At 39.6% G+C, this 14,883-nt stretch overlaps 1 protein-coding gene across 3 annotated transcripts in view; it reads right to left on the bottom strand.

Annotated features, from left to right (window-relative positions):
- Nucleotides 1–14,883, bottom strand: part of LOC118828787 (inter-alpha-trypsin inhibitor-like) — an 89,149-nt gene that overhangs the window by 20,407 nt on the left and 53,859 nt on the right. For all 3 annotated transcript variants that reach the window (XR_005008970.1, XR_005008969.1, XM_036735650.1), the window contains exon 3: nucleotides 8,231–8,404. Coding sequence is in view for 1 of the 3 variants with exons in the window: in XM_036735650.1 (XP_036591545.1) it covers nucleotides 8,231–8,404 (174 nt within the window). In the remaining 2 variants the exon portion in view is untranslated. The remainder of the gene's footprint in view (nucleotides 1–8,230; nucleotides 8,405–14,883) is intronic.

Genomic DNA, 14,883 nt, shown 5'->3' with positions numbered 1-14,883 from the left:
TTGTTTGTTATTATTATTAGGGCCTTAGAAGCAGCTATGGAAGAGTGGATAGAAAACAGAGTTCCTGGTCTGGAAGTTCCAAGTTCAAAGAGTCATCTGGAGCAAGTCACTTTAACCATTATGTGCTTCAGGCAACTTCCTAAGATTTGTCCACCAGGTCACAGAAGAGCTGTTGATTTGTGCTGGAGGGGGAATTCCAATATCTTACATTTACTCCTCCTGTGAATTCAGAGATCTTTTAAAAATTCCTATACCCCAATGCCTTAAACCGAGGAGGCCCTTAAGTAAAACATGTTTAATTAAATCAAATTGAAATGGAGGAGTCCTTTGGTGTCCAGGTCTTGGAATAAAGCCTGTGGTTTTCTAATTTAGAATCTCATAAAACAGATTTAGAGGGCATATGGAGAAGCAGGCAAGGGCCAGATCCCAAATTTTGTTGTTGTTGTTCAGTCATTCAAGAGATGCAGTCTGGCTCTCCGAGATCCCACGGACCATAGTATGGTAGGCTCTTCTATCCTCTATCATCTCCCAAAGTTTGTCCGAGGTCATGTTCATTGTTTCTATGACACTATCTATCCATCTCATCCTCTGCTGTCCTGTTTTCCTTTTGCCTTCAGTCTTTCCCAGTATCAGGGTTTTTTCCTAACGAGTCTCATCTTCTCATGTGGCCAAAGTATTTAAGCTTCATCTTCAGTGTCTGACCTTACAGTGAAGAGTTTGAATTAATTTCTGATTGGTTTTCCTTGCTGTCCAAGGGATTCTCAAAAGTCTTCTCCAGCACCACAATTCAGAAGCATTGATTCTGCATTGCTCAGCTTTCCTTATAGTCCAGCTCTCACAGCCACACATTGCTACTGGAAAAACCCATAGCTTTTGACCATACAGACCTTTGTCAACAAGGTGATGTCTCTGCTTTTTAGCATGCTGTTCAGATTTGTCCTAACTTTCCTTCCAAAGAGCAAGTGTCTCTTAATTTCATGACTGCAGTCTCCATCTGCAGTGATCTTTGAGCCCAAGAATATAAAATCTGACACTGCTTCCTTTTCTTTTCCATTTGCCAGGAAGTGATGGGACCACTTGCCAAGATCTTTTCAAGCCTCATAGAAGAAATGGAGGGTCGGGAGAAGCAAAATGTTACTAATCAACATTTAGTTAGGGTAAATTCCATTTACCTAGAATTTCTTCATGTTTAAAATGCCTGGAACACTGCCATGCATCTGAGTGAGTGGGCATAGTAAATGTCAGCTGGAGAAGATGAGGCATTTGGGTAATCAAGCTACATATGGCCATTCCAGCTGTAGTCTTTAAAATACCATTGGGGCAGCACATTATGTTACTTATCCCCTAGTAACAACCATATTAAGCTGAAAATATGTTTTGGAATAAAATTAACTTCTCGTGTTTTATTTAAATTGAATTTGTGGTTGTACTTAGGATTTTTTTTTTGTTAGCTTTTTGGGGTTGGAGTGGGGTGGGGTGATGCAGATGTGACAGCTTATATGTTTTTGTATTCTATCTACCCTCAGACCATGAGGCTAAACTAATTACTCTCATTTAAAAATTAATAATTTAATTTTTAAAATGTATTATTAAATACTAATACAACCAACTAAACCAGCTTATATGTATTTAAATTTGGGTTAATTAATTTCAACACATAAAATATCACCCTGGCCATGTTCTTGTCATCCACCTTGCCAACCTAGGGTCTGTCTTGATTGGTAGGTAAATTTACATAGCCCATTAAATCTACCCGACCCAGCCCAGACTAGAGCAGACTTTTTCACCCTACAATATCGTTCCACCTGTGTAGCCCTTTCTAGACTATCAGACAGTACCTTCCACAACTTCCATTTTAAGGAAGCCAGCCATATTCACTCCTTCATGCCCCTCAGGACTCTGCTCCTGACTCTCTAGACTCCTTTCCCCACTATGTCCCTGAGCAGGTGCCTCTTTACAACCTCTTCCTCAAAGGGGCTCCCTGCCCCTGGGTGGGGCAGTAAATAAAGTGCCCAGTCTGGAGTTAGGAAGAGCTGGGTTCAAATTTGACCTCAGACAGTAGCTGTATGACCCTGGGCAAGTCACTTAACCTCTGTTTCCCTCAGTATCCTCATCTGTAAACAAGGGAAAATAAGCACACCTATCTCCCAGGGTTGCTGTGAGGATCAAGGGAGATAATAATTATAAAGCACTTAGTTCCTGGAACATATTAAGCATTACATAACTGCGAACTATTCTTCTTCCTATTTTCAGCTTCCCTTTATGTGTGATCTTCCCTCAGAATGTAAGCCTCTTGAGGGCAAGGGCTATCTTTTTACTTGTATTTGTATTTCCAGTGCTCAGCATAATAATAGCTATTAATAGCTAACATTAAACACTTTACAATTACGATCGCTTTTGTTCCTAGTGACTCTAGGTAATATTATTATCTCCCTTTTACTGATGAGGAAACTGAGGTAAACAGAGGTTAAGTGACTTGCCCAGGGTCACACAGTTAGTAAGTATCTGAGACTGGATTTGAACTCAGGTCTTCCCGACTCCAGGCCGAACACTCAGTACCTCCTAGTTGCCCTGGCATATAGTAATTAATAAATGCTTGTTGACTTAACTTGACTGTGCTTTTGTGATAGTCATCTTCTTGCCATCCTACCTGTATACCATACTTCCGCCCCCAATGTTTCTTCCTCTTACTCTGAGAACCATAATTATTCCCTAGCTCCTGCTCTCCTATATGTATTACCTCCCCTTATTAAAATATAATTGCCTGGAGACATAGTCTCACTTTTAAATTCATATTGCCAGTGCTTAGCAAAGGACTTGGGGCATATAGCAAATGCTTCATAAATGGTTTTTCATATATTCATTTATTCCTAACAACTTCTCAGTCATTCCCTGTTAAGTCCCTATGAGGATTCCTTATGCATTCATTGTCATGCTCTCTTTCTCCTAGGTCTAATTATCCCAGTCTTCCTCTTTCACAAAGGTTCTTCCAGATTTCTTTGTTTTCCTCATAGATCTGCTTGTTTGCAATATCATTAGACCATTATTTTACATTACATCCATGCACGCACCTATTGTTGGTCATCTAGGTTTCCAGTTCTTTTTAAAATTATATATGTATAAATTTTATTATTTTATTATTTAATATAATTATATTAATAATTATTCTAATGTTATATAATATAATTATTAAATAACATAATAAATAATTGATATGTAATATTATTTATTATTTAATATTTTATTATTATATTATATATAATTATATATATAATTTTCACACTATGTGAAAATCTTGGCACAGGTAACCTCTTTATTTTTCTTCACAATGCTTTCAGTGTACATTCCTAGTAATGGAATTATTGGGTTAAAGGATATGATTATTTTTGTTTATAACTTTTACTGCTTAAGATCATAGATCTAGAGCTGAAAGGGAAATTAGGAGCCATATAGGCTAACCCTCTGGGCAGCTATGTAGGGCAGTGTATAGAGGGTTAGAATCAGGAACACACATGAATTAAAATCCAGCCTCAGACATTTACTAGCTACGTGACCCTGGGCAAGTCACTTAACCCTGTTTGTCTCAGTTTCCCCATCTGTAAAATGAGCCAGAGAAGGAGATGACAAAACATTCCAGTATCTCTACCAAGAAGACCCCAAATTGGGTCACAATGAGTCAGATATAACTAAAACAGCTCAACAGTGATACACTCCTCTAAGGAAAGAACATTAAGGCAGTGGGTAAATGCCCTTCATTTCATGAGATGGATAGCTCCTGCATTATCTCTCACTAAATTCTCCCATCTCAAGTATGTAGCTTCCTATTCTACAAGATAAGAGACATCTTTAAAAAAAAATTTTTAAAGCTTAGAATATATCCTTGCTCTTTTATTTTTCTAGCTTTGTGGTTAGATATTATTGAAGGAGTATGGCACAGACATAGAATGCTGTACCAGAAGTCTGTAAGAAGTGGGTTCCAATAATCCGGCCCCTGACTCTTATTAGCTGTGTGACTGTGACCAAATCACTTAACCTTTCTGAGCCTCAGATAACACTCTAAAACAAACTCTTGACTTTTCTGTGTTATGGAGCCCTTTGGCAGTCAGATGAAACCAATGGACCCCCCCTTTCAGGACCATGTTCTTAAGTGCATAAAATAAAATACATAGGACCACGAAGGAAGCCAATTATATTGAAATACAGATCAAAATAACATGTTTAAAAGGAAAACAAAAATTCCCCGGCTTAAGCACCCCTATTCTAGGATCCTGCTATGTCATAGATAGGTTGTGGCCTGTAGGGAGAAAGAGTCCCCACACTGAAAAGACCATAGAGAGCCTTAAAGATCTCACTTTTAGTCTTAGTCAGTGGCCTTAGTCACAGGCTCTGTTCTCTCAGCACAGACCCATGCTCTTGTTCCCTGGATGGCTCCCCTGAGGATTTGCTTCAATCATTAAGCATTAGAAGAGTTAATATAATCTATAGTTATCATGCTTGAAGGAAGCAGGGAGACCACCACCTTCTGTTGCCAAAAAAAAAATTATCTGGATGACAGATGGAACAAAACAATGCCAACCTTGCCATTTGTGAAGCCTGTAAAGTATTTGAGAGGGGAGTCAAGTTATTGACACAGATAAGGAAATAATCTGAGCAAAAGTACATTCATAATAACTAGGAGGGGAAATGAAAGAAGTACCAGTGACCTCTGTCCTGCCTCAGTCACTTATCAGCTCTGAGACCCTGGGCAAGTCATATAACTCTCTGAACCTTAGTTTCCTCATTAATAAAATAAGGAGATTGGGTTTGATGGCCTTTTAAGCCCCTTCTAGCTCCAAAGCTATGATTCTATTATCCTTAGCATAGTATAATCTTCAAGGATGGAGAAACCATATCCAAATACAGCAAGTGTATGCCTGTCTTTCTTTAGTCTGACCACATCAGGTTAGGCTCAGCATGTCATGTCCCCTGTGTGAGGGACAGCCCTGAAGTAGATGAAAAGAAAGATCATTTCTGCCTGGTGAAAACCTACAAGGGATGAAGATGCTGGAGTTTTTGCCAAACAAGACACATTAAAAAAAATCTTTAGTGGGCTTGAAAAATAGGTTTCAGGAAAAAAAAAGCCTAGCAGGGAAAAAAAAAAGCAAAACTAGCAAGAAAAAAAGCCCAGCAGAAAAAAAAAAAAAAAAAGCAAAACTAACAAGAAAAGAAAAAGCCTACCAGAAAAAAAACCAAAAAGCAAAACTAGACCTTCGTAGAAAAAGGAAGCCTTGATAAGTATTTTAATAAATCCTGTCAAGTGAGGATTATGACAGCACAGTTTGAGGTCTGGCATGCACTAGGAATTTTGAACAGGGCACATGTTTGATGTCTGTTCTCAGGCTAGAGAAAAGACATTAGCATTGTGCATTATTAAAGCACATTTTTCATTGTTTAACAAAGCTCACTGGAAAGTGAGACAGCCTCCCAGTCAGGAAGACCTGGGTTCAAATCTTGGCTGCCCATCGACTTACATATTGGCTGCCTGATCCTGGGCAAGACATTTAGTTTCCTAGTGCCCTGCCCAAGACAACTCTTAATTGTGGAATAGTTCCTCATCTGTATAAATTCAGGGAGTTTCCCCATGGAGAGATTCTTATACTCATAAAATCACAGTTCTGGACCAACCCCCCCAAAACTAATGCCCCCCCAAACAAACAAAACCCAACCCACCTCCACAAACAAAAACTATCAAGAGATACAGCATATTACATAGGAGAAGGAGATTAAATGACTTGGTCAAAGATCAGAAAAGGAAAAGGGCCAATCATTGATCAAGGCTTGGCTCCAAATGGTCAGTCTACTACTCCACTGGTACCCACGTAATATCGAGAGATTGAGAAAGATCCCTGGCATATAAGGCGGATCCCCTGTGTAGCTTTTTTCAGAAGGACATGGACAGGAGTCTTAGATAATGAAGTGGGAATGAGGTAGGGGCAACTAGGCGGATAGATGCTGGACCTGGGAGTCCTAAGGACCTGAGTTCAAATCCAGCCTAAGACACTTACTGGCTGAGTGACTCTGAGCAAATCACTTCTCTTTGCCTCAGTTTTCTCATCTGTAGAATGGGAGTGATAACAGTACCTACCTCCCAGGGTCGGGGTGAGGCTCAAATGAGATAATAATTGTAAAGGACCTAGCATGTAGTAAGTGCTACATAAACACTGAAAGTCACACAATTTTAGAGCCAGAAGGAACTTGACAGATTCTCTAGGGCTGAGGTGTAAAACACATGGTGGAGTGCAGCCTATAACACTCCTGAGTGCTGACCAAACCAGATTAAAATGTAACCAGGAAATAGCTTACAAAATAAATAAAAATGCAATACGACATAGATAATGTTAATACGTGGTTTTCTAAGTCAATCTGCAGCCTGCAGGACTCCCTATGTACTGTTTACTAGCCCCTGTTTCTATCCAAGTTTGATGCCACTGCTCCAGCACATCCCCTTCATTTTACAGGTGTGTGAACTGAGGCCCAGATGGGTGAAATAGAATATTGATTTCTAAAATTCCAGTTCAGTGCTGTGCTTATTATGATCACCTCCTTGCTCCAATGCCACAAGAATCTCACGTTACATCGATGAACATAGTAAGCGCTTAATAAATGTTTGTTGAATTGAATTGGATCCTGGATAAATCTAACTGTAAATAAGCATCAAATGACATTTTTTGTTTTTGCAGTCATCTCTGTTAACTAATCTGCTATTTCTTTTTTCCTTAAATTATGTTGCTTTTTTCCCATACAAAGCAGAAACTAATTCATTCCAAAAAGAGACATAAATTTAATTTAAAATTATTTGGAAAATAGAGTCTATTGTGCATGCCCTTTGGCCCAGGGACAGTATTGCTAGGCCTATACCCCAAGAGATCAAAGAGAGAGGGAAGGCCCTCTATGTATAAAAATATTTGTAGCAGTTCTTTTTGTGGTGGCAAAAATAAAAAAGGAAACTAAGTGGGGGGGTAACATCATTTGGAGAAAAGCAGAACAAATTATGGTATATGGATGGAATGGAGTTCTGTTATGCTGTGAGAAATGTGAAACAGCTTCAGAGAGACTCAGGAAGACTTGTACGAATGAATGGAGGAAGAGCACAGTGAGCAGAACCAGAACAACTATACTGTAACATCAATATTGTAAAAACAAACATTTCTAAGAATTTAAGGACTGAGAAACACAACGATTAACCAGGATTCCAGAGGACAGATGAAGGAGAACATTGACCACTCATGACTCAGAGATGATAGACTAACACATAAAGTGAGAAACGCATTTTGTAATGTGCCAATGTAGTAATTTTCTTGACCCTACCCTAACTGATCTCCTGGTGATAATGAGCTATAGTCACGTATCCTACGGTAGGAGTCATAAATATATCACTTTTTTTCAATGCACTGAGTGGGAGAAAACCATTTTCAAGTGCTTAGATTCCCAAGAGGAAAGAGAATAATACTCACTTCACTAGTTATATTCTTCTTTATCAAAAGAACCCATACTCCTTTCATGTATCTGGTATATACTTGGGGTAAAACAGGCACACCTTTTGACAAAAGGTAATTTTTTTAAGTGTATAAAAGAAAAAAAACCCTTGAACTTTAGAATAAAGCAAAAATTCAAGTATTGTGTAACTGTTTAAGTCGGCTGGTTTCCAAACAGATGAGTTAATGCTGTCTTTTTATTAAGAAATGCTTTAATAAACAGAAGACTTGTCTTCTTTACCTAGATGATAGAGAATTGCACAGATTATCATTTTCTTCAAGGCCAGCGATACTTGAAATGACAGATGGTTTCATTTTTAATTTGTAGTCCAAAGAGAGGGTTGAGCTGTGCCAGAATAGCAGTCATCCAAAAGAAATAATAATAAACCACACAAGTTACCAGCATGGTGGTGATGCTACAACTGGGACCAAGATACTACTGACCCACTCTCTTACCCTCCACTCCCTAGAACATGTTAGTTCATGCAAGGATGAGCACCATGAGGCTCAGGAGGGGTCACTACAATGCATCTTCCCTGGCCTGGCATCACTCGCCAATCTTACTCCTGTTTCTTTTAATTCTTCAGACCTTTTTTTTATTCTAATGTTAAGCACATCTATGCTGTCCTTTTATTTGCTGAATTGAATAAAAAAGTCATTTCTCCTCTCTGACTCATCTATTTTAATGTGAAACTCTCCACATCCTTCCTACTTACCTGATTCTGGAGCACATCTCTGATAACACTCTCTTCTGGTGAGGAATCTGTTTCCATTTCCTACACACCCTCCATACAGGAACTTGAGGCATTTCCTCTCCAGGGGATCAAAGTACCACATTGTATAGGATGCCCTGCAGGATCCAGGATCCTTTTCCATTAGGCAAGCTCTTTCTGTGCAAAGAAAAAAAGAGAGTACATTAGACATTAGTCCATGTGAAAATGAGGAAATTTGGAATCATAGATTTAGAACTGGCAGAAACTATGGAGGTTTTCTAATCTAATCCTGTTATTTTACAGATAAAAAAAATCAAAGCCCAGAAATGAAGTAACTCACCCAGGGTCACGTGGGGAATGAGAGAGCCAGGATTTGGACTCAAGCCCTCTGACTTTTTTTTTTTTAATGTGAGGCAGCTGGGGTTAAGTGACTTGCCCGGGGTTATACAGCTAGTAGGTGTATGAGGTCACATTGGAACTCAGGTCGTCCTGACTCCAGGACCAGTGCTCTACCCACTGCACCACCGGGCTGCCCTAAACATAAATTTTCAGGTTAGTGTACTATGAGGCAGAGTAGGAGATAGGTAGGGATGGAGTGGGGGATGGTCCAGGACCATCTAGCCAAAATTGCTAAGTGAGCATTGGCTGATTTTGGAACTACGTCAGTCCTTTTGAAATCACTTAACTCTCTCTTGCAGCACTCCTACCCTTGCCTGGGGGCCTATGCCACCATAAATTGTATAACTCCCCTCTTCCATACACATTTTCTAACCTCCCCATTGAAATGCTCTCACTCAAACCTGTCTTCCTCAGCTGTCACCCATACTCTTTTTAATCTCCCATCCCACTTCTAAATAACAAATAGTAACTGTTTCTCTTTTGCCCAGGAACTCTGAGGGTGTTCCCCTCCAAGTTGTTTCTTTTTCTTTCTTTTTTTTTTTTTTTTGAGTTTTGATTAAAGGAGCCATCCCTTGATTAGCTTCTTAAAGAGGCCTGTTCACCAAATGGGCGTTGCCTCACTGAAAGTGAGAACCAGAAAAGATCTTAGCCTAAAAGGGCCAGGGTCTCCCAATGCATCCTGGGCCATCTCTAGTTGTCCTGGAGAATATCAGGCCACTGGACCCAGATGGCTCTGGAGGAGAAAGTGAGGCAGGTGACCTTGCACAGCCCTCCCTCACTCAAATCACTGCAAGTCATGTCATCATTTCCGTGATATCATGGTCCTGTTGGAGAAAGAAGGACGCAAACAAAACGTACCTCTCCTGCCACCTCTGTTCTCATAGAGTCCTGTTAGGTGTTTGGCTACTTTGACAGGCTAAATTTGCGATGGAGTAGTAGGGATCATTAACAATGTCATAGTTACCTTCCCCAGTTAATTAGACTACATTTTGAAAAGGAGCTTTCATGCTTTAACCCAGAAGTGGAATTTTAATGGTAAGAATTTGAGTCATTGTGGCAAATCTGGATGGTGGATAATTTGGGGCAGAGGTCATAACAAATAGTCTGCTACCTACTGCTAATTGTGGCTATTGCTACTTCTTCCTGACACCATGGTAAGGCTGTATTTATGAATGTATCCTGACATGAATCAGACATGCATCTACCCTCATGATTCCCCCAAATCACCTGTGACACTAAAATCCTTTCATCAACAGAAATGAAAAGTGAAATCCAAGGACACCCTTCAAAAGACTAAGCCCTGAAGCATGACTCCCTTTTTCTTCTCTCTTGAATTCTGAGAGATGGAGATGGCAACAAATAATACAACTTTAGGAATAGTGACATTTGAAAATTTCCTTAGAAAACGTATATTGGCTTGATGGGTGCCTTAACTGTTTGATATCGTCTGACCAGGAAATTCTGTCTAGATGAGAGGGCTAGCATGTAGAGAGCTTCCCCACACTAGGCCTGTGCTAATGCTAAAACATTTAATATATATCTCGTATCTTCTTATACCTTCCTTACTCTCCTCACCACCTCCCTGCCATACTCACTAATCCAGGGACAATGGCCTCCTAGCTGTTCCTTGAACAGGATGCTCCATTTCAGACTCCAGGCATTTTCACTGACCTCCATCTTCCAGAAGAATGTTCTTTCTCCTCAACTCTGCTTCCTGACCTCCCTCTGAACTCAAGTCACAGTTAAAATTCTAGGAAGCCTTTCCCAATCTCTTTTAATCCTAGTGCCTACCCTTTATTTATTTGTTTACTGTTTATCATGTATGTATCTTATTTGTACATAGTTATTTGCATGTTGTCTCTACCTTAGGGTTGTGAGTTCCTTAAAGATGGGGACTGTCTTTTGCCTTTATTTGTACCCCCTGGACATAGCACAGTGACAGGCATACAGTAGGCACTTAATGAATGTTTATTGACTGACTGATTAGAAAAAGACTAGATAAGCTAAGACAGCTGGGACACTGGTGTTATATTAAAAGTGGCTTCCTGATATTAAAACACTATTGGTTCTTTTCCTTTTTCCCTAATCATATTTGGAAATACCTAGTAGTGGTTAGGGAGGGGTGGGGAGGGAACAGAGGGAAAGGGAGAAAAAAGAGATAAATTTACATGATAACTTTATTATGCATTTAAAAGGAATAGCAAATTGTACATAATAGATTTGCAGTTTCATGTGCAGTCATCTTTTTATTATACTATGTTATAGAAATGTTTGGTTTTTTCCATAAATTAAATTAAAAAAAACCATTATTGGTGGAGCTACGAGTTGGTTCACCCATTTTGGAAAATTTTGAACAATACTAGAAAAGTCGCTAAATTCTATATATCTTTTGACCCAGTGAAATCAGTGCTGGGCATAGATCTCAAGGACATCAAAGACAGGGGGAAGGAATATGTAAAAAAAATAGATATCTATATATAACACAGCACTTATAATAGTAGCAAAGAACTGGAAGGAAACTGGTGCCCATTGATTGGGGAAATGGCTGAACAAGCTTTGGCATATGAATGTAATAGGATATAATGGCACTGAAAGAAATCACAAATATGAAGAATTCAGTTCTACGAAGACACTGTGAAAGGCTTTTATGATAAAGTGCCGCAGTGTGAAGTAAGCAAAACCAAGACAACAATGTGCACAATGACCACAATAATGTTTACAGAAAGCAATGTTGAGAAAATGTAACTATGCTCAACGCAATGACCCATTGACTTCAGAGGACTGGAAACAAAACATACTCCTCTCCTGTCGTCATGGAGGTGACAGATAGTAAAATATGGAATGAGGCATATGTTGTCAGACATGGAAGGTGTATTTTTTTGTTTTTTGTTTTTGCTTAACTGTACTTTTTTACCAAAAGGGAGGATTTTGGGAGGTGGTTGATTATTGGGAAATGACAGTGAGTTTTTCAAAGGTATCTATTATGGGAACTGGTGTAAGCACAGAGGGCCTCTGAAAGCATTTCTCCACAGGGAGAGAGCTGGAGAACATGCTTCCAGGAGAGTAGTAATGATATATAATGGAAGTACCCTGGAGAGACTTGAGTTTGTGTGGCAGGGAGTCTATAATTGGTCCCAGCCCATTAACCTTGTGATTAGGGAAACCATTTTCCAATTGGCTATTGAGGCATTCAAAGAAGCACTAGCAACCAGAACTTTGACCCTGTCAAAACAGGCCTCAGTCTTTCTCCTTCACCATTTTTTTCTCTTCACTTTTAAGTGAAAGAGATTAATCTGGATCATATGAGTTTCAAAATGTCAGAAGAATGAGCCTCTGACATCCCGGTGTCCTGACATCTTGTCGGGCAGTGATGGACGCTGCATCTGGATGCAAACTTGGTGGGATCAATGCTGTGTAGGAACCATGCTAAGAGTGAAATCTATCCCCCCTCCAACTCCCCACCTCACTGAGATTGAGGTGGGACAAGGAAAAGTGGGTCCCTTAAGTGTCAGAGGGAGGGGGAAATGTTTGTACTTTTGCTCTTGCTTTATCTTTGAAATAAATGTCCCTGGGTAGAAGCTAATTCTAGTTAGGTTTACAAATGGAACTGCAACACTAGGCATACAGGGGGTACACACAACCTGTGGAGACTTGAGCTAATGTAGTTAGGGAAGTGATACCCCCAGACCTCGATGTAGCAGCTTGGATCTAGGAGAGTAGGCCAGAAAGTGCTAACTTCATGTCAATGAGGTATTTATTTAAAGAAAAGAAAAAAAGAAAGACTTCCTATTGGGTTTGTTCCATAGACAACACTGAGACAATGAAAAAAGCTAATGTTTAGCAACAAGGTTATTAAAATATTATTTTACTTCCTCAATAGATGATACAAAAGAGGAATGGATATGTCTATGATGACTGGACCACTAAGATTCAAATTTCAAGAACCTTATGACCAAAGTGACCAGACAAGAGATGAAGGTAAATCTTTGCCTGTAGTTGGGGATGAGAAGTAAGTTGAACTTGGATGTTCACTGGAGGCTCAGTAGTGATTATTGTTACAAGTAAGAAGACAATGAAACCCAGGAAAGATGGATAGTCAGAGAACTGGTCTGCTTGGTCCTGGGACCAATAGTGAAATTAGCTAGGCAAGAAGAAACAGCCTAATTTTCTATTACTCTCCTGTATATTTTCTGTATTACTAATTGGACTTTGAACTGTTCTCTGAATTCAATATGCTCCCTTCTGTTTTGATGCACTTATAAAATTTTCCTGCATGCCTAGAAGACATTGCTGCACATTTGCTTCTTAAATTCCTTATCTTTCTTCAAGGCTTAGTTTTAGGGGTCACTTCCTTAACCCTCCCACTTTTTAGTATTCTCTCCCTTTTCAAATATTCCTTGAGCACTCTGTCTTGTCTCTTCTTTACCTCTTTCATATCTTATCTTTCAGGGTTGTTATGAGAATAAAATGAGATAATGTTATATGTGGTGCTTTGTAAACCTTAAAGGCTATATGCATGCTAGATATTATTGCTATTGTAATCATAGGGGTTGGGAGTGTATGTGACTGGCCAATGAGAATCCAGTCCTGAGAGCATGCTCAGATTCACCCTTCCTGGTGGGTTATATAGAGCATTCATAGATATTTCTTGCTTGATTCCAATCCCATACATGGAATTTTGGGGAGCCCTTTTCTGGCCATGAGTGACTGAGGGCCAAGAGGGCCTAGTACTGTGTTATGGCAAAGACTCCTCTGGTTGGCTGAAGAGCTGGAAGAACAGATGACTCAGGAACTAGAGTGTGTATACAAAAAATTTAAGCTATCTATCTTTCACCCTCTTCCCTGGAGGCTTTCAATTAGGGATGACTTCTGTGAGCAACAAGGTCACCAGGTGACCAATGAGTTCAGGATGACCTGAAGCCCATCAGAGGTTACACTGGTGGTAAGAGCTGAATGGTGGCCCAAGAGTCCCTCAGAGCTTCCAAGACAGAGTCTATAGTGGGATGTAGGCCTCCAAGAACAAATAGTGGGAGGATAGATAGTACTGAGGAAAGTAGAGGCTTCAGGGATCATGATCTTTTGTGTCGGAGAGAAATTCTGGTTATGGACTCCAAAAAGGTACTGATCCACCAAACCCAATAGAAAGTTACACCTATAGGGAAGAACCTCATGAGGACTCCACAAATGGGGAGAAGGAATTCTGGCTCAGGAGTCTGGAGGTGCCCTTGGCTACACATATGCTTCACTACCTTTGGACTTTAGGTTTGAGTCATTTTTCCCAGGGACCTTGAATGTTGAAGGAAAGAATGCACCCCCAGTTTGGGGAATGTTTTGTAACTTCTGTCTTTGCTATAGTTTCTCAGTAAATATCCATTTTGTAAAAACTAATTGATGCCAATTGGTTGATTGATACTGAGGAAGGCACCACATAAGGGAGCAGGAGCTACAGCGTTAGAAATCAGAACTGCCAAAGTTACATCTCTAGGAAGGAATAGTATCTGCCAATTTAGGGACCCAACAAGACAGTTCAAGTGAAAGTTGGGTGAGTAGCTCAAGAAGTGGTACTGAATTATTATTCTTTGTCATGCCGTAGCCTGCCAGTGAAATCTATGCTCCTTAAAAACAGAGAACATTCAGGTTTGTTTGTTTTTATGTCCTTGTATTTCCAGTGTCTAATAAAGTGTCCTGTACCTAGTAGGTGCTCAACAAATGTTTGTGGAAATAAATTTAATGGAAAGGTTGTGGAGCAAGTAAAATCTTAGATTTGCAGCTTGAAGAGAACTTTGAGGTCCAAGTCTTATTTTGCAGTTGAGAAAACAGAGGACTATAGAGGCTAAACAACTTACTAAGCTGATGGTGGCAGAATCAGGATTTGAATTCGGGGCCTCTGACTCCAAATCCAGCACTCTTTGACTCTCTCTTGCTGACCTGTCTTTGTCTCTGTCTCTCTCCTCATTTCCCAAGGGAAAGGGAGAAAAATGATCAGGAAGAAAGAAGGAAAACAGGACACAGTAGCGAAGGACATTATATTGAGGAACATTTGAGAGGGAACGTGTTGCAGGGTTAATGCAGGATGTCTGGTCACCTTATACCAAACAGATAATTTCTTTCTCCTTTGCAATATTTTATCAATAATTTAACATCTTATGCTGCTGCATTCCCAACCAGCCAGAATGAATTTTACCTACTCAGAAAGTTAAGTCTTTTGTGGGATGTTCTGGATACACTTTAAAATTCTATTATTTTTATGAATGGAT

Source organism: Trichosurus vulpecula, chromosome 8, assembly GCF_011100635.1.
Source record: "Trichosurus vulpecula isolate mTriVul1 chromosome 8, mTriVul1.pri, whole genome shotgun sequence".
NCBI classification, from domain to species: Eukaryota; Metazoa; Chordata; class Mammalia; order Diprotodontia; family Phalangeridae; genus Trichosurus; species Trichosurus vulpecula.
The sequence above is the reverse complement of the archived record's forward strand: the minus strand, read 5'-3'. Positions and strand labels throughout refer to the sequence as shown.